The 27199-nt window shown below is 38.0% G+C and overlaps 1 protein-coding gene across 1 annotated transcript in view; it reads left to right on the top strand.

Annotated features, from left to right (window-relative positions):
* The window catches only part of TMC3 (transmembrane channel like 3), a 66471-nt gene that overhangs the window by 35194 nt on the left and 4078 nt on the right, over window positions 1–27199 (top strand). Inside the window, exons 10-20 of the mRNA XM_063446295.1 lie at window positions 5977–6124; window positions 7555–7664; window positions 7750–7822; window positions 9417–9647; window positions 10255–10383; window positions 12349–12416; window positions 18698–18826; window positions 19693–19803; window positions 23427–23552; window positions 26163–26241; window positions 26333–26375. Coding sequence (XP_063302365.1) covers window positions 5977–6124; window positions 7555–7664; window positions 7750–7822; window positions 9417–9647; window positions 10255–10383; window positions 12349–12416; window positions 18698–18826; window positions 19693–19803; window positions 23427–23552; window positions 26163–26241; window positions 26333–26375 — 1247 coding nt within the window. The remainder of the gene's footprint in view (window positions 1–5976; window positions 6125–7554; window positions 7665–7749; window positions 7823–9416; window positions 9648–10254; window positions 10384–12348; window positions 12417–18697; window positions 18827–19692; window positions 19804–23426; window positions 23553–26162; window positions 26242–26332; window positions 26376–27199) is intronic.

Here is a 27199-nt window from a genome sequence, read left to right as displayed (position 1 = left end):
TGTGTGATTTTGTTGTCAGCACATTCAACTATGTAAAGAACAAAGTATTTCAGAAGAATATTTAATTCATTCAGATCTAGGATGTGTTATTTTTGTGTTCCCTTTATTTTTTTGAGCAGTGTTTTATAAAAATAGAACCAAGAAAAGATAAATAGTGCAGTTCTCAAAAAATGTATTAAGATAAGTAAAAACAATACACTGATCAGACACAACATTAAAACCACCTGCCTAATATCGTGTGGTTACCTCTGACGAGCCGAGGTATGGACTCCACATGACCTCTGAATGTGTGCTATAATGCCAAGAGATTAGCAGTAGATTTAAAGTGCCTCTGTCCCCTCAACCTTGCCTTAATCCTATCATTTTCTCTTCTCTTCCTTTCAGATTCTGTTGTTCTTTTCTTTCTGAACTAGTTCTCTTTGAAACATTAGACATAGTAGGAAATACTTTGTATCATGTATTTTCCTACACTTGGCTATCATGACAAATGGTGGAGCTTAAAGCAAGCTTAAAGACAAATGGTGGAGCTTAAAGCACTTTGTTATCTTGACAAAGGAAGTGGATCTTGCCTTAACCCCTTCAGGACGGGTGACGGACGAGGTCCGTCATCCAGGGGATACCCTTAACGACGGATGACGGACCTTGTCCGTCACGCGGTAAAATTAACCCCAGATCGCCGCAATCGCGGCGATCGTGGGGTTAATGGTGCTCCGGTCTGCCTCTGTATTAGAGGCAGACTGGGAGCACCGGATCGGGCTGCCCCAGTACATGTGCCCACTCTGACAGCATGTCAGAGCGAGCACATGTGCTCTGTATACTCACCTCCGCCTCCCTGCACTTCCGGGTTCAGTGTGAAGTGCAGGGAGACGGATCTTCAGTGATCCTGCCCCCTGGTGTGTAAAAAAAAAAGTAAAATTAAAATCCCACCCCCTTTACCCATATTAATTAAAAATTAACCCCTTCCCTGCCAATTGATCACTGACTACAGTGATCAATTGGCAGGGATTACATTTTAATATGATCTGATTTTTTTTAACCCCTGAGGGTTAATTCTTTTTTTTTTAACCCTCAGGGGTTAAATTTATTTTATTAATTAATTTAAATATTTTAAAATTATAAATTTAGCTAGCTGGGGAGGGTGGAAGTTAGTGGGGAATTGGGGGATTTAGTGTTAGGCTAACTAGGGGTTAACGTTAAAAAAAAGTTTTAAAATAAGCTTTAAAAAGTTAAAAAATTAAGTTAAAAAAAGTTTTAATAACGTTTAAGTAAAAAATAAAAAAAATAAACCCTTTACCCAGTCCAAATAAAAATTAACCCCTTCCCTGCCAGTCTATCACTGCCTACAGTGATCAAAATACAGATCACAGTATTATACTGTGATCTAATTTTTTTTAACCCCTGACGATTAACTTTTATTTATTTTTTAAATTTATTTAATTAACTAATTTAAATACTGTATAATTAAATATTTTGCTAGCTGGGGTGGGTGGGAGTTATGGGAAAATGGGGAATCTACTGTTAGTGCTGCTTACTGCTAGTTAGGGGTTAACGGTAAAAGAAAAAGCTTAGAAAAATGTTAAATCTGTAAAAAAAAGTTTTACGAAAGTTTAGGAAACTTTAAAAAAATTAATAAGCAAAACAAAAGTTTAAAAAATAGTTTTAAAAAGTTAAAAAAAGTTTTAAAAAGTTAAAAAATACATTTAATAACGCTCATTACCACTACACCTGGTACAAGCTAGCGGAAAAATGATCCCACACTAAGGTTCAAAATATGCCTTTTGAAATACCCTGGGATGTCTTCTTTAAGAAATTGTATGGCTTTATGGGGTATTTGGATTATATAGCCTGGTAAAATACTCTAAAATGGGACATGGGCACAGCGTAAAAATTAAAAGTTTGAAAAAAAATGGAATGGCTGTGTCCCAAATGTGCCCCTCCGATGTCCACATATACCTGGCAAAGGTACATACGGGGGTATTTTTGTACTCAGCCGACATAGCTGCGCAACATATAAAGTATTATAGAGTGGTGGTACACATAAGGTTTGCAAAATATACTGTGCAAACTCACTTTGTGTGTCAAAAAGGCAGAAAAAACGCTTATTACCACTACACCTGGTACAAGCTAGCGGAAAAATGATCCCACGCTAAGGTTCAAAATATGCCTTTTGAAATACCCTGGGATGTCTTCTTTAAGAAATGGTATGCCTTTGTGGGGTAGTTTGAATTATATAGCCTGGTAAAATACTCTAAAATGGGACATGGGCACAGCGTAAAAATTTAAAGTTTGAAAAAAACTGGAATGACTATGTCCCAAATGTGCCCCTCTGATGTCCACATATACCTGGCAAAGGTACATACGGGGGTATTTTTGTACTCAGCTGACATAGCTGAGCAACATATGAAGTATTATACAGTCGTAGCACACATAAGGTTTGCAAAATATACTGTGCAAACTCACTTTGTGTGTCAAAAATGCAGAAAAAACGCTTATGACCACTACACCTGGTACAAGCTAGCGGAAAAATGATCCCACGCTAAGGTTCAAAATATGCCTTTTGAAATACCCTGGGGTGTCTACTTTAAGAAATGGTAGGCCTTTGTGGGGTAGTTTGAATTTAAAACCTGCGAAGATGCTTGGAAATTGCACATAGGCCCAGCGTCAAAATTCAAAGTTCTGTAAAAACTGATATGGCTTGGTCTCCAATATGCCACTGTAGCTTCACAAAATAGTGCCAAAGACATTCATTGGGGATGTCTTTTTACTCACAAGACTTAGCTGAGCATAATTTGGAGGTGTTGAACTTAGTGGCACATATGAAATATACAAAATGCCCAGCAAAAATGCAATCCGTATGTCAAAAAATGCACAAAATTATTTTTTACCACATACTTTGGCATATATTGGTGAAAAAATGGGGGCATGCTAAGGCACAATATGCACCTTATGATATACCCTGGAGTGTCTACTTTTACAAATGGTAGGCCTTTGTGGTTTTTTTTTGAACAGTCAAACTGTTATAATACCCCAAATGGAAGCATAGGCTCGTTAAATCCGTCTCTCAAAATTCTACTGTGAATACTGAAAAGGACAGGTCTCCTGTATGGCACTGTAGCTTCACGAAATAGTGCCATAGATATACAATGGGGGTGTCCTTTTACTCAGAAGACTTAGCTGAGCATAATTTGGGGGGTTTGAACTTAGTGGCACATATGAAATATACAAAATGCCCAGCAAAAATGCAATCCGTATGTAAAAAATGCACAAAATTATTTTTTAACACATACTTTGGCATGTAATGGTAAAAAATGGGGGCATGTTAAGGCACAATATGCACATTATGAGATACCCTGGGGTTTCTACTTTTACAAATGGTAGGCCTTTGTGGGGGTTTTTTGAACAGTCAAACTGTTATAATACCCCAAATGGAAGCATAGGCTCATTAAATCCGTCTCTCAAAATTCTACTGTGAATACTGAAAAGGACAGGTCTCCTATATGGCACTGTAGCTTCACAAAATAGTGCCAAAGACATACAATGGGGGTACCGTTGTACTCAGCAGAAGTAACTGAACACATAATAAAATTTTGTACAGGAATAGCACACACCAACTTTACAAAATACACATGAGAAGTTCTTTGTTATACGTTTGTGTGCGAAAACCCCCAAAAAACACCATTTTACTCCAATATTTAGCAGAGGTTGGCGGTAAAATGGCTACGTAGAAAGTGTCAAAACAACCTTAGGTAAATAGCCTGTGGTGTCTACTTTATATAAATATATACTTTTGTGTGGCAATTTTGTTTTCTTTTATGGCTATTAAGCTTACAAGACAAACATACCAAATTCTAAAATCGCTCCACATTAAAAGTTTATTTTACTCCTTGTGCTTTGTGACCTGTAACTACCAAAAAAAACTTAAAATCCCAGACACATTATATATTCTGTAAATCAGAACAACTAAATTAATTTATTTTTAATTACTTTCCTTAACCTGCACTAATTGTGCACACATTGTGCAAAAACTGTAAAAAAAAATCAATATTTTTATTTTTTTTTGCATTTTTCTGTATTTTTAAATAATAAATAAGCATTTATGTAAATATATGTTACATCAAATTAAAGCCCTTTCTGTCCTTTAAAATACGGTATATAATATGCGTCGGTGCAATAAATTAGTAAAATGCAAATTGCAGTTGAACGCAAACAGCAAAAAATGCAAAAAATGCTTGTGTCATTAAGTGAAAGACAAGCTTCTGAAGCTGTGTCCTTAAGGGGTTAAGCTCCACTCTTTTGTCACAAATTGTCAAGTGTAGCAAAAATACATAAGTCAAAATAGTCCCTACTCTGTTTTATATTTTTAAGAGAACTAGATCAGAAATAAAGAAAAGAACAGGTTCTAAATAAGGTGCAGAGACAAGCTACAAAATTAATAAAAGGAATGGTGCATTTTAGTTACGAAGAAAGGTTACAAAATTTAAATCTCTTTAGTTTGGAAAAACGGCACCTTAGAGGGCATATGATAACATTATATAAATATATTCGGGGCCAATACAAACCATAATCCCTCCTGTCAGTCCCTCTCCTCATGCTGAGCCCCGGCGGTGCGCCCTCATGAATGCACCAGCCCTGGCAAAGCTGCAGCCGTCTGAGGCTCTCTACAGAGCGCTCGGGCGGCTCTAGCATGAGGGGGGCCAGCGCTCCTGGCGGCGCCCCTTCCCAAGGGGCGCCCTAGGCGGCTGCCTAGTCCGCCTAACAGGTAGCGCCGGCCCTGGGAAGGCTGAACTTGATGGACACAAGTCTCTTTTCAGCTATGTAACTATGTAACTATGTTCCTCAAACCATTCCTGAGGAATTGTTACAGTGTGGCTGGGTGCATTTTCTTGCTGAAAGAGGCCACTGCCAGCCAGGAACACCATTGCCATGAAGGGGTGTGAATGGTCTGCAACAGTTTCTAGTTAGATGGTACGTGTCAAACCAACATTCCCATGAATGCCAGTATCCAAGGATTCCCAGCACAACACTGCCCAGAGCATAACACTGCCTCCATTGACCTACCTTCACCCCATATCCTAATTAAAATGTGCCTGTACACACCAAGTAGTTTCAAGTAAGCAGACTTTATTAGCAGTTAAAGCAACATTTTGGCTCCAAAAACTAGTCTTCCTAAAATGCATCCTGCTTCCATCTCTTCCCTAAGTAAACAATGCACAAACTCCTGGCCATTCACCTGAACTAACAAAATACATGATTCATACTTTATTCATTTCTCGATGGTCGAATTCTGACGCTCAGGTCAATACAAAGAGAGATTTCAGCACTGAACAGAGGTCATCATGGGCACTCTGAACGTTCTGTAGCTAATCAGCCCGATATGCAGCAACCTGAGATTCACTGTGTCTTCTGAAACCTTTCTATCATGGACAGCAGTACATTTTTCAGCAAAATGAGCTACAGTAGCTCTTCTGTGTGATCGAACCACATGGGTTAGCCTTCGCTCCCGACATGAAACATTAAGCTTTGGGTGCCCATGAACTGACGTCAGCTAATTCACCAATTGTCCTTCCTTGCAGCACTTTTAGTAGGTACTAAACACTACATACTGAGAAGACCCCACAAGACTTGCTGTTTTGGAGATGCATTGACCCAGTCGTCTAGACACCACTATTTGGCCCTTGGCAAAGTCACTTTTTGCCTGATCAATTTGTTTGTTTCCAAAACATGAAATTCAAGAAATGACTGTTCACTTATGGCCTAATATATCCCGCCCCTTGACAGGTGCCATGGTAATAATGAAAACAATGTTATCCACTTCACCTATCTGTGGTTTTAATGTTGTGCCTGATCGGTGGATTATGTATCTTTAATTAAATGATGATAATTGATTATGCTCTCCTAATATGTAAAATAAAAAGTGTATACAACTGCTCTGTATTTGCATACGTTACTGTTCTTTCTGTAACCATTTATTCCTAGGGCAGTCACAATAAGCCTTCGGATCCTTGCAAACATTCTAGTTCTTCTCTCCCTTGCTGGCAGCATTTACATCATATATTTTGTGGTGGATAGATCCCAAAAACTTGAACGTACAAAAACTGAACTAACTCTTTGGGAAAAAAATGAGGTAAAAGTATATTTGTCCTTGTCCAATATATTTTCTGCTAGATACATTTACTAAACTCTTACTGCCAATATTATCTCAATTAGATGGCCCATATTAAAGTCCTAGCTTAGGCTGACTGGGCACATGTGCCAAGAGGAATATTAAGTATTTCAAAACAACACAATGTGTTCTCTTTTCTGGTGTTGAAAGAGAAAAAACATTTAAATAGTTAGATAACACCATCTATTGAGAGAACTGATTCATGGTGGATGGGGACATAAAAAAATGCCATTCGATACCTAGATTCCCATTATTAAGGGGTTCTTTAACAAGGACCTCTTTACCTCCTCTGTGTTTGTGGGAGGTGGAGGGAAATTACTACTGAGAAGGAAACAGTGGATGTCCCCTACCCCTTCCTCAATCCTGCATTTGGTGAAGTGTAATGAAAAAACTGATGGGCTAGATGTTCCCTAGTCAATGATACCGGGACAAGGGCATGTGCAGTCCCATTGTTCTAATGAAAATATGTTTACACCATGAACAATAATATTCACTGGAAGTGGTGCATTAGGCTCAGAAGTTGTACCCAGACTCAGGCTAGTAATTGGGAACTCTAAAACTCATGTAAAATATTTCATGATTTACTACTAATGAGCAAATCTGCCAATTAGTAAATCAACTCCTTTGAGTATGCACATTGTTGGTTTTGTTTTGCTTTGCATTGCCTCTCTGGAACTGGAACTGTGCTGGAACTGTGCCAAACAATATGTAAACATGTAAAAACATAATGTAAGTAGAAGGACTGGCAGATTATGCAACCTAAGGTGCATGATCTATACACCAAAACTGCTTCACTAAACTTAAGTTGTTTTGGTGCCTATAGTGTTTCTTTAAATGCTAATGAGAGCGTACCTATACCATCTTCTCAAAGTAAACCACCAGAGTACAGACCATGTAGTTACAATTCGCATGATCAGTAAAATCTAATTACATCACTGTCAGAAATGACAAGGAACTAAGTTTCTTTGATTTTGTGGTCATCTGGTCATACTGATTTAAATTGTACAAGTACTTTGTATGGCATTTGTTTCCATTTCAATCAATCTTCTGAAGACAATAATAATTCTAAAAATAAATTCTATTAAATAAAACAAGTTATTTTGTTAATCAATGTAGACCTTTAGATATATTTATGACTGATACTAGCCAGAGAGTTACTGAAACATATTAAGTTGTGATGCATTTGCAAGCTATATTTTGATAACTCATCATAAACTCTTTAGAACTCTCAAGAACAGAGTTGAAGAATCCTGGTGTAGACTGCTTTAGTAAATTTGTTCCATAAGTAATCAGCTTCCCTACGACTATATTGATCAATACATTTTATTGCTGTGTAATCTTTCAGTAGATAATTGCAATAATATTCTATTAAAAAGGTATCCTTTTTATAGGTGAGCGTTGTTGTCTCGCTAATTACCATGATTGCTCCGTCGGCTTTTGAGCTTGTTGCTGCATTGGAAATGTACCATCCCAGAACTACATTACGATTTCAGCTTGCAAGGTAAGAGCCGGTAAAATATATAGTCTGTGTCCAGTACTTTAATAGAAGACTGACTTTTTAACAGGATAATTAATCTGGTTTTCAGGGTTCTTGTGTTATATCTGGGAAACCTCTACAGTTTAATAATTGCCCTACTGGACAAAGTCAATATCATGAGTGTGAGTATGACAGTTTACAGTGTTCTGTGCATGTAATTATTTAATGCACTTTATAAAGGTATTAGTACTTGTCATGAACAGTGGGCATGATTCATTGTCCATTGCAAAGATATTTTCAATTAATGTGGTGTGTATTCATTTTTTCATTCTGAAAATATGGTTCACTAATGTGATGCATGTACTGGATGAATAGAATAATTTCCCTGTACATGTGGCATGATTGATTACAGCATATTAAGGGTTAATGTGGCTGATTTTAACTAAGCCCTATGAGGTGAATTGTGTCTTGCAAGCAGTGGTTTAAATCTTGTTGGCGGCTGAAGAATACCCTGAAATGGTATAGAAATCAATGTTTTATTTTCCTGTTATTGAACCAAATAGTGAAGAGGAATTTATGACAGGTCCCTGAACCATGAGATCAAGTTAAATGTATTACCAGACCTTGTCACATAAGCAGTTGGGGAGAGCTTGACAAATAACACCACACTTACAATGTATATTGTGAGTTCAATAAAGGGTCATTCACTAAACGTTTGGAAGTTATTTTCAATGCTATTTTTGGTTTGGGGGCATTTTTTTTATGTCATGTGTGGTCTCAAATTAATTGTCTGGATTCCCAAAGATAATATGGCCTAGTTACAAAGAGATCAGAAGCATCTGTACATAAGTATATAGCATTGTACATTTTTAGCCATGTTTGGAATTCATTAATTGCCCATCATAAAACTAGAATTGATGTACCCCCTGACCTCCTACCTCAGGAGGACCAGGCTATGAAGAAAAGTGTATAGAATCCCTGATGAAACCTACAGAATTTTATAATCTATTTTCAGAGCCAGATCAAATTTTTAGTAGACTTTCATTTTCCTGATCAAAACCTCTCTTGGAACGGAATTAATTGTACTTTTCTAGTACAGTGAGTATTAGGGTTTGCTGATCATTTTTTACTTATTTTATCTGTCTGGTGTAAAATGTGTTTATAATATTTTTTATGTATGCACAGTAACTATTTCTGTTCATAATAAATGTTTCTTTATTGAATCTATTTTGGATGGGGTGACCTAAGATGCCCTGTTTATAAATTGTCTTGGTGTTGATAGCTTTCACATTAGAATAGGTGTTGGTGGTGTTAAGAGGGATTTTATTTATCATTATATTTGGTCTATCACAAAGCATCATCTTGAGTTGGTTCTGCAAACAGTGACTTCAGATTCCTCCAGGTGTCTCAATCCACTAAAGTACGTTTTAGATGATGTAGGAAGAAAGGTTCAAAGCATGACTGTGCTCCCAAAAATCAAGAAGAAAGGTGCAACGCCACTAAGCTACGTTTATCAATATCCCTAGAGAATGTCTCCAGCATCAACCTATGACGCAAAAAGATTCATGCTTTTTGAATTTGGTATTAACTGAATAAAAGCTTCTAATTAGATTTGAATTCTAAGTGTATGAAGAGTTGATGAGCTGTTCCAAATTCAGCTAAAAACTTTGACTTTATTATTTTTGTTACAGTAATAGTACTAATTAATATTAATATGTGTTATCTGCTGGCTTTTCTGTGAGTAGGCAGTAATAGTTTTCGAATTTGTTCTTTCAGAACAGTAGCAATGACACATCTATAGATTCAGCTCCACTTTTCGCCACAACAGCATTAACCATCTTATCTACAGCAAGTCCGGATTTGGAGCAACAAGGAAACTCTACTCTGGCTTTGGATTTGGATCAAAACATAACAAAAGCCATGCAACTAAGTAACCAGACAACTTCCTCCGTTGTCTCAGTTACCTCACTTCATAAAAGTGAATGCTGGGAGACCTATGTTGGACAGGTAAGAGTATGACAACATATCATCATAGGTTTTGGAGCAAATGAATCATTCCATCCTTAAACGGACACTATAGTCACCAAAACAACTTTAGCTTAATGAAGCAGTTTGGGTGTCTAGAACATGCCCCTGCAGCCTCACTGTGTTTATGAACCCTAGTCACACCTCCCTGCATGTGACTTGCACAGCCTTCATAAACACTTCCTGTAAAGGGTCATCTAAAGTTCATCCTTTCTTTATTGCAAGTTCTATTTAATTTCGATTTTCTTATCCCCTGCTATGTTAATAGCTTGCTAGATTCTGCTAGACCCTCCTGTATGTGATTAAAGTTCAATTTACAGAGCAAGAGATACAATTGTTTGAGGTAAATTACATCTGATTGAAAGTGAAACCATTTTTTTGTTTCATGCAGGATGTGTCAATCATAGCCAGGGGAGGTGTGGCAATGGCTGCATAAACAGAAACAGAGTGATTTAACTCCTATATGGCAGTGAATTGAGCAGTAAAACCTGAGAGGCATGATCAATACACTAAAACTGCTTCATTAAGCTGAAGTTGTTTAGGTGACTATAGTGTTCCTTTAAGTAACTCCAGTCTGTCTGTATTGCAGGAGATGTTAAAGCTCTCTATAATCGATATGATTTTTACTGTGGCAAGTATTCTTCTTATCGACTTCTTCCGTGGCCTTTTTGTACGCTATTTGAGTGATTGCTGTTGCTGGGATTTAGAAAGCAAGTTTGTAAGTATGTCCGACTATTTAATTGAGAGTTTTTTGTTTTTTTTAAATAGTAGACAGTACAATGTATGTAAAGAAAACATATTCAAATAAGATAGAAAATATATTTGCAATTGTTTAGGCAATGGATGTGGTACGATTTTTGATGCATAGATGGTAGCTCTCAGCATGACACAGAACTCATCATCTTCTACTTACAATGGGAGATAGAAAGAGAAAAGTGATGGTTTAAGACAGGGATAAGCAACCTTCGGCTCTGCAGATGTTTTGGACTACACCTCCCATGATGCTTTGCCAGCATTATGTGTGTAAGAGCATTATGGGGGATGTAGTCCACAACATCTGGAGAGCCGAAGGTTGCCTATCCCTGGTCTAAGAAAAGGGGACATTCCACATCTCCAAAGGTAGACATGACAAGACCAGTAGAGTCAGGGTTTCCAATATAATGGATGGAGAATATGGGTTTTGGAGCAGACGTGATTGGGGTGAAGGTGGTACCAAACAAACAATAATAGCAACACACAGCGATGTTAATGCTGGCCTGGACATTGTACAGTAACTGTGAAACCTCAAGTTTGATTCATTACCAAAATTCTGATATAACATTAGTAAGTATGTTAACATAACACTGAGACCATATTTAAAAAGAGTTTTCAATAGAGATGCAGACCAGTACGTAGAGAAAGACAATCAATGCAATGTAACAACGTACAATTCAGAAAGGTTGACAACTTATATGCAAATTGGATTAGTTCACAGGTAGGTAACCAGTTACTCTACAGCTGATCATGAACTAAAAATCTCAAATTAATTCACTGGCTATAAACTGGCTTGGAATCCAGGCTGTTATGTATAAACCTGGAGTGCCGAAGGTCGCCATACTGTGATTTAGTGTAAGAGCACAAAATGTGCATGTACAGTGGAGAATGATTTGCTTTGCTTCTTTTTGTAATGTTTACAAATATTACATTGCTGGTAAATGATTTCTTCATTGCTTTTTCAAATCATTAATCAATCATTACAGAATACTAATGGTAATGAGGTTGTTTTATCTTTCAAATCTTACCTAGCTGATGACAAATAATTCAATTTCCTTCTAGAATTTAATGTAATAACAGCTGTATAGCAGGAGCCTGCTATTTATCACCATTACTGTTTACAGAATGTATGATTTTTTTTCTTGCTACAATTATGCAGTGGAACAAAACACATATCAGTGTTTTAAAACATAATAAAATGTAGAATAACAAAGCATATTTTAAATGTTCTAGATATCTGCGGACATACACATAAATTCTGTTTTTTGTCAGGCTTTAAATACATTACATTATAACTTTATATAACCATGAGTACTTCACTTTTTGCACTCCAGTTGGCAGTATATTCCACATGAATGTGCTCGTTCTGCTTAAAGGGTTACTCCAACCATTATAACCACTGCAGCCCTCTTACTTAGTCCTGCTGGGTGCTAGGTCTTCACTGAAGCAGGATATGCGACATCTAGCTTCTACAGAGCTACAGAAGCCGGATGCTGATGTTGCTATCTTTTCATTGGCTGAGAGATTCATTTGACAGCCAATTATTTGCTGAGAGATTCATTTGACAGCCAATTATTGAGTATCACTGCAAAATTTGCACAGAATTGACATTAGCCCAGGATTCTAGCACTGGGTGGCTGATGACATCTCAATGACGCTACCATAGCAGAGTCACACTTCCTCATAGTTACTAGTTCATTGTATTTTTTTATTTCATTATGTACAGTATTTCTCTGTATCACTTTATAATGTATATACACCAGTATAGTACTCCCTGCCCTTTTTAAAACATAATACATTATTTATGGGATAGGATATCTATTATATAGTATATTATTGTTAAATGTAAGACATTCTCTATAGAGTTTTCCAGGAAAGCAATGTATTATATAAAATATATGCTTAAATTTTGCATTTTCACTACTTTTAGCCGGAGTATGGTGAATTCAAAATTGCTGAAAATGTTCTACATCTGGTCTACAATCAAGGGATGATTTGGTATGTGTTTATTGTACGTATTATTTATAGGAAGAGAAACCTAGCAGAAATAGATTCTTGAAAAGGATTTTACCAAATCATAATTTTGTTTTTAGTTGTTTAGTTGATTTGAGTGCAGCTATTCAAGGAACATGTTATTCCCTATATCTAATTAAAATAACCGTGTTGGGGAACACCCATTCAGTCTGCCAATGCTACTACATACTACATATTCAGAGGTAAAGACCTTTATAACATCAGGGTGTGTAGACTAATAAAATGAGCACCAACCAATATGCCTAAAGGAAGCATTCTATATCATAATATCATATATTACGATATAATAGTATTCTATATCATAACGATTTCTACATCTAGTTGCATTGATGCTTTAGAGGCTGTGAAAAGGAGCTAATCTGCTTTACAATGACTGCTGATGAGCTGCTGATAATGTTGAAGCAATCATAACTTATATCCTTCTGTTCCAATACTTTTCTATATAATTTATTTAAAAGGGCCCTCTACGGCTAAGCTCCTCAACCCCAACGGCTGAATCCAGGCACATCCACTATCATGGGTAACCCCCAAAAAAACAATCCTCCCACCAAGGCTCAGGGAAAACGCAGACAGCAAAATACGGCTCCCGGACAAGGTTTTTCAGAGACACCGTGGATAGGCCTGTCGACCAGGATGGTCCCAAGATAGCGCTCACTTCACAGGGCGACAGCTCTACTCCGTCAAGACCGGTGGGATCAGACACCTATCATTCACAACTTGACCCATGCCTCTGAGAAATATTGGCAAACCTCCAGACGAAAAGAGACATGGAGAGTATGCTACACAAACTTGAAAGGTCTTTTCAGAAGAAACTGGAGGCCCTGGGAACTGACATACGCCAGGTGGGTGAGCGAGTGAGATCCCTTGAAGACGACAGGGACCTGCTCTTCTCCCAAATGCAACACCTGCAATCAAATGTCGAAGCCAATATCTCAGCTATGGCTGCTACCAAAGATCACTTTATCGGTGCATGCCACTTCCTCAGAGCTCTGGACTTACCCGATGTTCAGGTGGAAGATTGGTATGCATCTATCCAGCCTAATACAGACCCCAACCTTTCACAACGCCAACATTGGCAGACAGAGCCCAAGAGATGCCATTTTGAAATGTTGGACAGACAAGCACCACAATCCACATCCAGGCGTCCGATCACATAATTCCAAGCGACAACCTAATATCTATATGACTTGTGCATTTGACTCCTCCTAAGTGTCTCACCATAACTGTAACTTTGGCGGCGTGGATCACTAAAGAAAAAAATAAATAAAGAAAAAAAAATGTCTTTATATCTATATATAACTTTCCAACACCCAATATGTGAAATGGATGAACTATGCTGCACAGTCGAGTTGCTAAACAGTCACCATCTACGATTAATCTACTACTGCAAAGGAACGGGACCTAACCGAGACATGTCCCATCATCCACACTTGTAGAACCCAACGCTATCCCACCGGCTGCGGATATTGGCAATGGATATAGGAATAGTCGGTAGAAATAACTTTCCATATGTACCGCTCTGGTATGCTCCAATTATCTACAACTATCTTAACACCCTATTTACCTGATAAACGTAGACCTTAAACGATTCACCAAAGTTCTAGCCACTCACCTACGCCCATTCATGCAGACACTGGTCCACCCTGATCAAGCCAGTTTCGTGCCGGGCAGGGAAGCAAAAAATAACACCACCAAACTATTGAACCTGAGCTATCTATCCACATCATCTTAACAACAGAGCTTACTGCCTACTGCTGAGAAGGCTTTTGATGGGGTGAACTGATCAATGCTCTTCTCTACACTACTAACCATGTAATTTGGCTATGGTGGTTGGGGGCAATATATTCGGAACCAACGGGAAAACTAAAAATGAATGGCTAATTATCGGGCCCAGTGCACATTAGAAATGGCATGAAACAGGGGTGCCTCCTCTCCCCACTTCTGTTTGTATTGTTCATGGAGCCTTTCCTCCAGGGTATAAGAGATAACCCCAACATACATGGGATAACAGCGGTGCAAACCAAACACAAACTAGCAGCTTTTGCGGATGACCTCCTGTGCGTCATTTCTAACCCTATCATCACTGTGCCACATTATGTGGCAGAAATCAATTCATGCAGCACACTATCCAACTTCAAAGTTAATTTTCCTAAAAGCGAAATACTGAATCTACATGTATCCCTGGCGGACCAGACTGAACTTAAACTTAACTTTCACTATCAAATACTTAGGAGTACATCTTACCCATTCATTAATTCAAACATATGCACTACATTTCTAATAACCTCTCCAAATAGAATATGCCCACTTTGGTTGGTTATGTTGGATCAACATTTAAAAAATGCCCTCCCGCGTCTGCTTTACCTACTGCAAGCGCTGCCAATTCTCATTCCAAAATCTTTTTTCAAAGAGGTGAGACAACAGTTCACCACATTCATATGGGCCCCCAAACACCCTAGGACACCATTTGACATATTGTCAAGACTCAAAGCTCTGGAAGGCTTAGGTCTGCCATATATTGAAGTCTTCCAAAAAGCAGTTTCCTAATGAGAATTTATGAATGGTCCAACCCACACACAATGAAATAATGGGTACATATCAAGGCGACTATGTTTCAGGTGCCTCTATACACAATCCCATGGCACAAATCTGGGAAGATATTCGTACAACCACAACATAGTACACATCCGATTATTATACCAACATTGAAATGCTGGCAAGGGATCAGACACTTAAAATCTCTTGCTCCACACCCATCGCCACTATATCTAATTACTCAAAACCTCCACTTCACCCCTGGTATGACACCATCAACATAGGGCCAAATTTTCACATAACCATATCTCACACTAGGAACTATGTTACAGACCTCAGGCATCGTGCCTCTCAGAGAACTGATAACCACAGACACACCTTCGACCTTAAAAATCATTTAGCTATAACCAACTTACCCACTTCTTGAAATCCAATTTCGACCTAGCTACCATCACGCGAACACACTCCACTTTAGAAACATAATGTATGAATCAAAAACTCTCACATAAACATCTGTCCATATTTAGCATGATGCTACATCAGGACTACCAGATGAGCCCCCCAATACACTAGAGCATGGACCTCAGATCTCCAAATTGTAATGTCTCAAAAGGAGTGGTCAACCACTTTCAGACAAATTCACTAAACAACAATTAGCACCAATATCCGAGAGGGCAAATACAAGCAAAAAGCAAGATGGCACTATTCCTCCACTCACGTCCACAGATTCCACCCAACTACCCCGGATAGCTGCTAGAGATGCCAAAAGCCACATGGCACACTAGCACATATATGGTGGTCATGCCCCATTATTCAACGATTCTGGGACAAGATGACGAAACTCATTAAGATAATCATGGCAGTACCTCTACCCTTACATCCCAAAACCCTTCTATTCAGGATCATTGAAGTTCAGAGGCACAAACCCACCAATATACTGATATTCCACCTGCTGACCGCAGCCAATCTACTGATACCCCTATTCTAGAAAAGACAAACAGTTCCTTCTATAAGAGAATGGATTCTTAAAGGGGAATCAGAGTCCTAGAGGAACTAAACGCATCTATTGTACATACATATACACTTTACCGGGGTATTTGGGAACCATGGTTGAAATTTCTTCAAAAATGAACAGGGTGAACCCACATCTGGTCATAACTGCTAAAAGAGAGAAACAAGGCTCCTATTCCTTGTAGGGAATACCACCGTTCCGTAACTCCGCAGCGTGCACTATATAAGCACGACTTGCCTGCAGAATATGCACTGGAGGCACTGGTTACAGTTTATACCAAACCCTAAACCCTCCAAACTGTAACTCTGTTTTTCCTCATCCCTTACTCATGCAACTTTACTCAAGGCCCAAAAAACCCTGAAACTAACTCTAACTCGAAATTCCTCCAAAACAAATAAAACACAAATCTCATCCTAATCCTAACAGCATAATCCTAATCCTAATCCATGCAGTGGCAGTATGGCCAGTGATAAAATGACATTCATTCTTATGAATTCAATTCTATTTTAGAAATGATCAAAAGATCTTCATGTCACCCTTTTCCAACAGCATTTAAACAACAATAAATGCATTGTATACAATTCTACTAACACAGGGTTCTGCAGACTATTACATAAATATGTGCAGAAAATTGTACTCCAGTCGCTGTAACAGAAATAGTAATTTGCAGCATTATGTTCAGCCAACATATATACTATATAGACAAACGTATCGGAACATCTGAGCATTACATCAACAGGGACTTTTATGACATTGCATTCTAAAAACATAGACATTGGTCCCCCCCTTTACAGCTATAACAGCTTCCACTTTTCTGTGAAGTCTTTTTATAATATTTTGGAGTAATTCTATGGGAAGGTGTGCCCACTTATCCAGTAGAGCATTTGTGATGTCTGGCACTGATGTTGGATGAAAAGGCTCTCAATCGCTGTTCCAGGTCATCCCAAAGGTGTTTGATGGGGTTGAGGTCAGGGCTCTGTGCGTGTCAGTCAAGTTCTTTCACACCAAACTTATCCAACCATGTCTTTATGGACCTTGCTTTGTGTACTGGGGTACAGTCATGCTGGAATACAAAAGGGCCTTCCCCAAAGCACCACATTGTCCAAAATGTCTTAGTATGCTGAAACATTAAGATTCCCCTGAGCCCAACTCCTGCAAAACAGCCCCATACCATTATCCCTGCTCCACCAAACTTTACATTTGGCACAATGCAGTCAGGCAGGTAATATTCTCCTGGCATACGCCAAGGCCAGGAGAAGCATGATTGGTCGGAGAAGCATGATTGGTCACTCCACACAACAAGGTTTATACTGCTCTAGAGTCCAATGGCAGCATGCATTACACCACTTGATCCAACAGTTGGCATTGTACTTGGTGATGTGAGGTTTGCATACAGCTGACAGGCCATGGAAACCCATTCCACAGTTTTGTGCTGATATTAATGCCAGTGGAAGTTTGGAACTCTTCAAGTATGGAATCAGCAGAGGATTGGCAACTTTTACCAACCATGTGCCTCAACACTGGGTGACCCTGCTCTGTGACTTTATGTGGTTTCCCGGTTCATGGCTGAGTTGCTGCTGCTCCTAAATGTTTCCACTTTCCAATAATACCACTTATAGTTGACCGTGGAATATCTGTCACGGTAGTGACCCAAACACGCAGGGTGAAACCTATCAAGGAGATGTATTACCGGACCTTAGGATGGCCAGGTTCAACGTATAGAATAGTCGAGGAAAATAGCCAAGAGACAGAGAATACCAGAGAGTAGAAATAACAAACAAACTTGCCGAAGTCAAGGATTACACAGAATCGGAGAAACAAGAAAACCAGTCCAAGTCGGGATACCAGAGGAGAGTAGTTGAGAAGGCAAGCTGGGTCAAAATACGAAGAGACAAATGGAGAAAACAATAAGCACTAGAGGGAACCAAGAAAAGAACCACAATAGGGCACTGAACAAGAACAAAAGGCGCCCTTTTATAGTGGAGCGTCTGTAGCTTTAACTTCAAGCCCCCAAAATGTCAGGGAGTGTGAAATAGTTTGAATTTTTGCGGCATAGTCATTATGACGTCGACGCGCATGCGCCCCTTCATAAGTGGAGCGGCTGGTGTCCGACAAGCTACGCCGCCTCCCGGAAGTGTCGGAAGTTGGAGCTGTGCCACGCGGGTCCGGAGGAGAGCGGTAAGATATCGTTACAGTATCTAGCAGGCATGAAATTTCACAAATTTACTTATTGCAAAGGTGGCATTCTATAACAGTACCACTCTTGAATTCACTGAGCTCTTCAGAGCGACCCACTATTTAAACAAATGTTTGTAAAAGCAGACTGCAAGGCTTGGTGTTCAATTTGATACACCCATTGCAATGGATCTGATTTAAACACATGAATACAATAATTAAGAGGTGTTTCCCAATACGTTTGTCCATATATTGTAAATTACAATGCTAAAATGCTTAAATTCCCTGTTATTATCCAGAACATCTTTACTACCGTGTCTGAAAATGCTTAGTGCATCTGTAATGATAAACATAAATTATTTGTTTGTTTTTTACATCTCAAGAAATGATTTTTATATAAACACTATAACATTATTTCGATGAAGGGCAAATGTTCCCAAGCATAACATTCTCAACAGCTTGAAATGCAATTACCGATGTGTTCTGTCAGACTAACTTATAAATCTAAATGTTCTCGTTGTAGGATGGGAGCCTTTTTTTCGCCCTGTCTACCAGCGTTCAATGTTTTCAAATTGATAGGACTGATGTATTTAAGAAGCTGGGCAGTGCTGACTTGCAATGTTCCCCATCAGCAAGTTTTCAGAGCTTCAAGGTTAGTAAGATACTGTGTCACAGGCATGCAACTAGACAACTTGTAGTGCAATTCAATACTGTATATGAACACCATGCAATAGAGATGGAAATCAATAGTTGGTTGCAGGGGTGATGATAGGTAGCAAAAAGACTTCACCCCAGGATTATATTTTATGGCTGCTTTCATATATATTGATTCATAAGGAAAATGTAGGCACTTTAACAACTTTATATTATTAAAGTTGTTATAGAGCCTGCCGTCCTCCCATCTATCCATGTCCTACCCCCCGAAAACCCTCTATTTAACTCTTTAGAAGGCTTGGAAACGAGGATGTAAGACTCCTGGCTCTCATACCAATACATACTGTGATGTCATTGCCGTCATGGTCAGCCTTGGAGAATCATTGAATACAATAATTCTCTATGGAGCAATTGTAGGAGTAGAAGGTCACAGCAGCAAGGGAGACTTGGTGATGGAGATAAGGTGAGTAATTAAATTGAAATATTTTAATTTTCTTATTTTTGCACTTAGGGGGGCCTGACGTGACTGTAGGGTTAGGAATAAAGATATATATTCCTAGCGCTACAGTGTTCCTTCAAGTCTTTCCAAAATCCCTGCCCTATATCACATCCAATGCCCAGCACTAAAACTTTACATTGTGACACCGAATCTTTGAATAAATTATATAAACTTATATTGATAATCCCCACCACTGCATCCACATCATTATTCATTTAGATGAAGTTGTTTTGGTGCTCTGAGTGTTCCCTTATGTGGCACTGGATATTATGCAATTGGAGGTTTTAGATATATAGTGATATGAGAAGAGAATGGAATGGAGAGTCCATGTTAGAAAATTTAATGTATCTGTATTTCTATTGCAGATCTAATAATTTCTACCTGGCTATGCTACTCTTCATGCTGTTTCTCTGCATGCTTCCAACTGTCTTCTCAATAGTAAGGTATAAGCCATCCATAAACTGCGGTCCTTTTAGGTAAGCTATAACATTATCAGCTTTGTCCTAATTTCATATACTAACTTTGTACAGAATGTGTCTAAAATATATATAGGTTTATGTGTCTAAAAAATATATATTTATATCCTGGGAGACATACCGGATTGGAGTGCGGAACTGGCCCTGCTCCACATTTCGACGCAACCAATCCCGCTATACAAAAAATCGATACTCCGCCACCTGCTAAATGCGGCCAAAGCGACCATACCGGTACACTGGAAAAAAACTACAGTACCCACTAAAAGAGAATGGATCCACAGGGTAGAAGACATCCAGGCAGCAGAAGAAACACACGCCTCTCTGACAGGACGAGGAACCAGACACGCAGAGATGTGGTTACCCTGTTTCCTACACATAGCCCAATACAGGCGGGATGGAGATGCCGCCAGGGCCACAGAAGGGACGCCGGCTGGGACAGGGCCCACGTAACACAGATCATACCGTACATCACCTTACCATACCTTTCCACACTGTTCCACTCTCACTTCTCGCTTTCCCTTGGCCAACTGCCGGGGTGCCGGGACGGGGGGGCCAGGAGTAGGGGCCGGACGGACTGACCACATGATACACAGCTCACTATACCTGTAGTAGGTGAAACACACTTAACAACACCACAACCCGGCACGGGTCCTATCTCTTATGCGTTTTGTGACACATATCATTAAGCATTCTAAACACAGGGAGTATAGCTGAAGAATCGGCACATAACACTCACAATGCCTCATGACTTACCCGCACTCAACACACATCTCTCTCCTTATAGACCTCGCACCACTCGCACCTCGGTGGGAGCGAGGAAGTCTACCATAGCATACCCTAGATTAACAGCAATATAGAGAAGAGGACAGGTGAATCAGGCGAAACGCGGGCTCCTCCTCAAAGATACATGGTATCGCTGTCCATTATCGCTGTAGTGGCGGATACCATGCGAGCAAAATAGAATAGCCGAAAACAAACACGAACACTCGCAAATACGAGTTCGGGGGAGTGCTGACCCCCAGGCACAATGTCTTCCTGTGGTTTACGGGAATTACGAGACTAACCAGAAACATAGCCTACGATCTACTAAGCTTGCATACATTTTGAAACCTTCCAGTTGTAAAAACGAAATATGTTTATGTTTATGGAACTCATTATGGTTAATGAAACTAGAAATACTCACTGTTCATTTTTTTAGACATATATAAAGTAAACGCAAAAATCACACTCAAAAATGGCAATACCACAAGGGACCTGCGTGTCCGTCACTACGGTGGGCCTGCGAGCCCAGAGGATAGTATTTAACATCTGATACCAGTTCTCGGATACATCATACAATTGTTTGTAAAATTCCTATTCCTTCAGAGATCTACGAATCTCTAGTTTGTATATTTACGCATGAAAAAAAAAATCAGATTTACAAAAAATATATATATATATATTTAGGTTATCATACTTACAAGCCAAAGTGCAGCCCCGTGTATATGTACTGTAATTGGAGTGATTCTTCAGCAACAAAATACTTCCGCAATTATATGATAACTCTTAAACGTCTTTATATTTCTTAAAGCTACACTACAGTCACCAGAATAACTACAGCTAATTTCAGAGAAAAAGGCAGTGTTTACATTACAACCTAGGAACACCTCTAGTGTCCACTCCTCAGACAGCCACTAGATATGCTTCTTGGGTCAGTGCTGCGCAATGCATCTCTATGAGGAGATGCTGATTTTCAGGGCAATGTTTGTCTCCGCCCCCACCCAATTCCTTGACTGAGATAATTAGAATTGACAATCTAACTCAATCCAATGCTTTCCTATGGGAAAATATTGTGATTGGCTGATATACTCAATTCTGGTGATGTCAGCCAAGGAGACAGATCAGGGGCGGAGCCAGCACCAGCAGACCCACGTGGCGCTGGAAATAAGGTGAGCTTTTACTATATTAAAGAGGACAATAGGGGGCCAGTGGGGCTAAATGTGTTTTTAACACTATAGGGTCAGGGATACATGTCTGTAGTGTTCCTTTAATTAAAACTGGTCAATATGCTTTGAGAAAAATCTCATTAGATATTTTGTCCTTCATTTGTTTTATATTCATTCCTTATTGGGAATTTTTAGCATAGGTTGTTCTTTTCTAAAGAAATCTTTCATCATAAGCAAATCTCTATTTTGTTCTTCAAAACCAACCAGCAGTACATTTGAACAGAATATGTGGTCTTTTTACTAGTTCAGGTGCATCCGCCAGACAGATTGAGACACTAATTAATCCATTAAAACTAGAAACAAAAAAGGTGAAGGTGCAGTTGTGGGTCATGATTGCTGTGATCCTGGTAGGTACGTTTGCACTCTCGTGGTCATTGCAGTATTTGTGATAGTGTGCAGGTAATTTTTGTTTTTGTTTTTTGGGGTTTGATACATTTGGGCTGATGAATACTACAAAACAGCAAAAACAAAGTGTAGAAAAGAAAACCAAATTAAATTGTGCCATAAAACAGAACATGTAGCACAATTAAGAGGAATCCATAGTGTTAGGAATACAAAGCTGTATTCCTAACAATAGAGTGCCCTCTGCCCCCTCCCTTGCACCCTCATGGACTGTCTGATGGACAGTCACTAGAGGCAGTCTTATTCCTGCTATCTAATCATTGCAGTTTCTCAAAAACAGGAATGTTTTACATTGCAGAACTATGGGGGACAGGGACACTGCACTTAGACTGCTTCAATGAGATGAAGTGGTCAGGGTGCCTATAGAGTTCCTTTAAATAGGGAGCTTCTCGCAAGACTTTCCCTAGTCCTGTCAGACAGTAGTAGTGTCAAAAACAGAATGGGGATAAAGCAAACATAGAAAGAAACAGAACTATAATATTGTATTGCTGTTGCATGCTACACCAAACATTAGACAATTAGCACTCACAAATGTCAATATTAGAAGTGCCTTTGACAAATCAAGTGTTAATATATTCAGGATGGAATCTCCTGCAAAGGCTTTGCTTTTATGTTTATTTATAGTACAACATTTATCACATGGAGCGCTTGAGGAAGACACCATTGCAATAAAATGCGTAAGATGAAAGTGACTTCTGCCAAAGTTTGATTGCCTGTAGATATCTGTGATACATTTATTTTCCATATTTTTCAATTATCTGCAATAGACCAGTAGATTTTAAATTCCCTGCGTAAGCCACCTTCGTGATAAATGTTGACGGAGGAGGTGATTTCTGACAAGGTTCGAATGCCTGTTGATATTTATAACACACTTAATTTAACAGTATTACACTACTATAGTGTTATTTCTTTACAGGTTTGCTATATCTCCATTCTATATTGACACTACTACAGCCATAGCTGCTCCCCAAGAACTAATGTGGAAATTAACGCACGAGGCTAATCTCTGTAACTGACCCACCATGCGGGAAGCTACAGAAAGACTCAAATTTTGACAGTAGTTAAAATTTAATGTAGATAAACGTTTGGTTTTTATATTGCATTTGCCATGAAGTCTTATATTATCCTCGCTGGTCTATCGTAAGCCAAAAAACAAATTATTCGAACAAACTCCACTCTCCTTTAAAACATTTGCATAATTATTACATCAGTATTCTCTGTCTTTTATCTCGGCAGTGGGCAAGAGAAAATTTATGATATTATTTCGGAAACCATTGAAACTGATTTTCCTGCTTGGTTTAACACAGTGATGAGCTATGTAAGCAGTCCAGTAGTGGTTGTTCCAGCTTTGCTTCTCCTCTTGTGAGTATTACTGATCCGATCATGTTGCAGATGAATGCTTGTCTGAAATGTACATTATTGAATGACCTTTAACCTTTGTTAATTTGTTTTCATGAAATGCCCCATTTTATTTAAAATTTATATTGGAGATTTAGTAGATTATACCATAATCCAGTTTAGGCAAGGCAAAGCTAGGGTAAACAATGCAAATTAGGAGTAGAAATAGCAACATTTCTGATTAATTTCTCCTGTTTTCAGGATGCTTTTCTACGCTGACTGCTAAGTGCAAAGGATAATGCTTCTAACAATGATTGACAGACAATTGAGGTAGAGGCACCCAGTTGCAGAATAAAGTGTAATGTTTGCTACATTTAATGTTATTTTTCACATCTAACAAATACATATTTGTTTGAGACAAGTAAACATAATATTACAAATCCTGAGAAATGACAGTGTCCCTTTAAAGACTAGTCAGTATTTTGGTTTTAGCAGAAGGATATGGTTTGAAGATAAATTAAACACATACTTTAGACATGGTTCCTGAAATCTCAGAGATTAGTGTAAAATACAAGGCCCCCTCCACAGATTATGAGCAGAGTTGTGGCGAAACCGACCTCGCCACGTGTCCTTGGAGGGGGCTGCTTGCCCGCCTCTTGCCTTTGGACTATGGACCCGACTTTATGTGAATGTGTTAACCCAGATAGCTATGCCATGGAGCCCATTCGTGTAGTTAAAGACTTCGGCTCCATGGCAATTGAACTGTGTGAATAGGATCTGCGCTGATCTATTCGGTAGTCACAAACACTGGCCAAAGTTAGCAGTCATATTTGTTTTTGTGTGAAAAAAGCAAAAAACTAATATTTGGCCAGTGTTTGTGACTAAGTGGCTACTAAGAAAGACTGGACATACCCCACTTGCAATACCTCGGGTTGTCTACTTTTGCAGATGGTATGCCATCATGGGGGTAATTCTCATTCCTGGGCTACCATACGCTCTCAAAGGCAACATAACCAATCTGGCAAATTTCAATGTGAAAAAAAGAAATGCAAGCCTTATATGTGACTCTCTAACTTTCCAAAACACCATAAAACCTGTACATGGGGGGTACTGTTATTCTCGGGAGACTTCACTAAACACAAATATTAGTGTTTTAAAACAGTAAAACATATTACAACAATAATATAGACCATAAAAGTGCCGTTCGCTTGTAAAAAATGCGAAAAACTTCACTTTTACTTAAAATATCATCGTTGTAATACAATTTACCAGTTTGAAACACTAATATTTGAGTTCAGCGAAGTCTCCCGAGTAAAACAGTACCCCCTATGTACAGGTTTTATGGTGTCTTGGAGAGTTACAGGGTCAAATATAGTGCTTGCGAATTAAATTCTCTGCACTTTCTCCCTGTGTTGTCAGGCATGTCAATCAAATTTTAATCAATCAAATCACATAATTACATTAAAAGATTATTTAAATATACACGTAGAATTTTAATATATATGCATTTATAGGTATTTAAATTCTACGTGTGTACTAATGTAATCTTTTATGTAATTATATGTATTTATCTATCTATATATATTTGCGGTTATTTGTATTTTATATATAGATAGATATATATAGAATGTCATTCTAAGTGTATTTTGTTACCGATATATATATATTAAAAACAAAATACAGTTAGAATGAAATTACATATGCATATATAATTTATTAAATTTTGTTTCAATATTTTATTTATTTATTTTATTATTTTATTTATTTATTATTTTAATTATATGTATTTATATATAATATAATATATATATGTACATCTATTATATATATAATATATATACATATTATATATATGTAACGTCATTCTAAGTGTATTTTAATATTAATATATATACTTATATTAATATTAAAATACACTTTGTATGACGTTACATATATATAATATGTATATATATTATATATATAATATATATACATATTATATATATATATATATATATAAATATATTTAATTTATTTTTACACTTGTTTAATTTTTTTTTTTTACTTTCCTACCAGCAGGGGGACTGTCTGATATTTCAGACAGTCCCCCTGCTGGCAGATCCATAGCCAGCTATAGGGGGCCTCATTTGCTGGAGGGGGGCTGCCTAGGCTCTCAGGCAGTCCCCCAGAAGAGGATCGCGGCGGAGGTGAGTACACCTCACCTACTGGGGCTGCAAGCCGTTACGACGTACCATGCCGTCGCAACGCTTTAAAGCCCATTTAATGCAGGACGGCATGGTACGTCGTAACGCCGTTAAGGGGTTAAAAGAAAATCACTAACATAGTTTTGTCTTAAAATATTTTTCGACACCGCAATACCTGTAGGTCAAGATACCAGACTTAAGCTTTGATATTATATTTTTGGATATGCCTTTCAAATTACTTAATATTTTTCTAAAAGCTTTTCAAGTTATTTATGTACAGAATTTCCCATAGACTTTAATGGTGACTTCTCTAGATAAATCATTTGAAAAGTTTATCTAAAAATATTAAATCCAGACCCTAGTAGGTTATTGTTGAATATGAAAAACTGATTTAGAATATAATTATCTTTTACTTATTTTAATATATTTATATTTCTTTCCATTTCAGTATGCTAATTTATTATCTTCAGAGCATTGCACGGTCACTAAAATTCACCAACAACCAGCTAAGAGCACAGCTCCAGAACGTAAGTCCAAAGAGAAAACGCAATTCTAAACAAAAACATCCGAGATGCATATTTGATGTCTTATCTTTTCTTTGTCTTCTGTCTATGCCAGGAAAGAATTGAGGACAAGAAAAAAGTTATTAAATTGGCTGTGGGTAAGTTTAGATATTAAGTAAATGTTCCAGTTTTCTCTTAATACGTTTTGTGAAAACTAATGCTTCTTAATATATACGAGAAATACTATTCACTAAATTGTGTATAATTCCATGTAGAAGGATATTCCTAGGTCATAACCTAGGTTTCATTTCGCCGGGGCAGAAACCTTCTCCCCCCAAACTGTAAAAAAAAAATTATCCTAAACAAATTAAATTTTTTTCAACCATAGAAACATAGAATGTGACAGCAGATAAGAACCATTCGGCCCATCTAGTCTGCCCAATTTTCTAAATTCTTTCACTAGTCCCTGGCCTTATTATAGTTAGGATAGCCTTATGCCTATCCCATACATGCTTAAACTCCTTCACTGTGTTAACCTCTACCACCTCAGCTGGAAGGCTATTCCATGCATCCTCTTAAGCCCACCATTTCCATGGCTAGCAATGACATGTTGTTTTAATGCCATCTCATATGTTGATTAAAAGACATCAAAGACCAACCTAAAAAAGTGTAGATGTATAAAACATATTTAAAAAACGGTTGGCATACTTTACCTTTTAAGAGCTTTGAAGAAGTCCAAGGAACTCATCAAATTGTCAAACACATTAATCATGTGTTTCAGTAGTTGAATTGGGTAAAAAGATTTGTCTATACCCTGAAATCTGTTAAAAATTTAGCATTTTCACAATTAACTTAGTTTACATTTAATGCACTGAATAATATAAATGTGAAGTGATTTATTACTAATAAAAGCCAAAGGTTAAATCTTTCATAGTAACAAAGTAAAGGGTGGTATCTATTGTATATTCAAAATAAAGAAGGG

Source organism: Pelobates fuscus, chromosome 3 (assembly GCF_036172605.1).
Source record: "Pelobates fuscus isolate aPelFus1 chromosome 3, aPelFus1.pri, whole genome shotgun sequence".
In the NCBI taxonomy this organism is placed as follows: Eukaryota; Metazoa; Chordata; class Amphibia; order Anura; family Pelobatidae; genus Pelobates; species Pelobates fuscus.
Note: the sequence above shows the minus strand (reverse complement) of the source record. Positions and strands in the feature narration are given on the sequence as shown.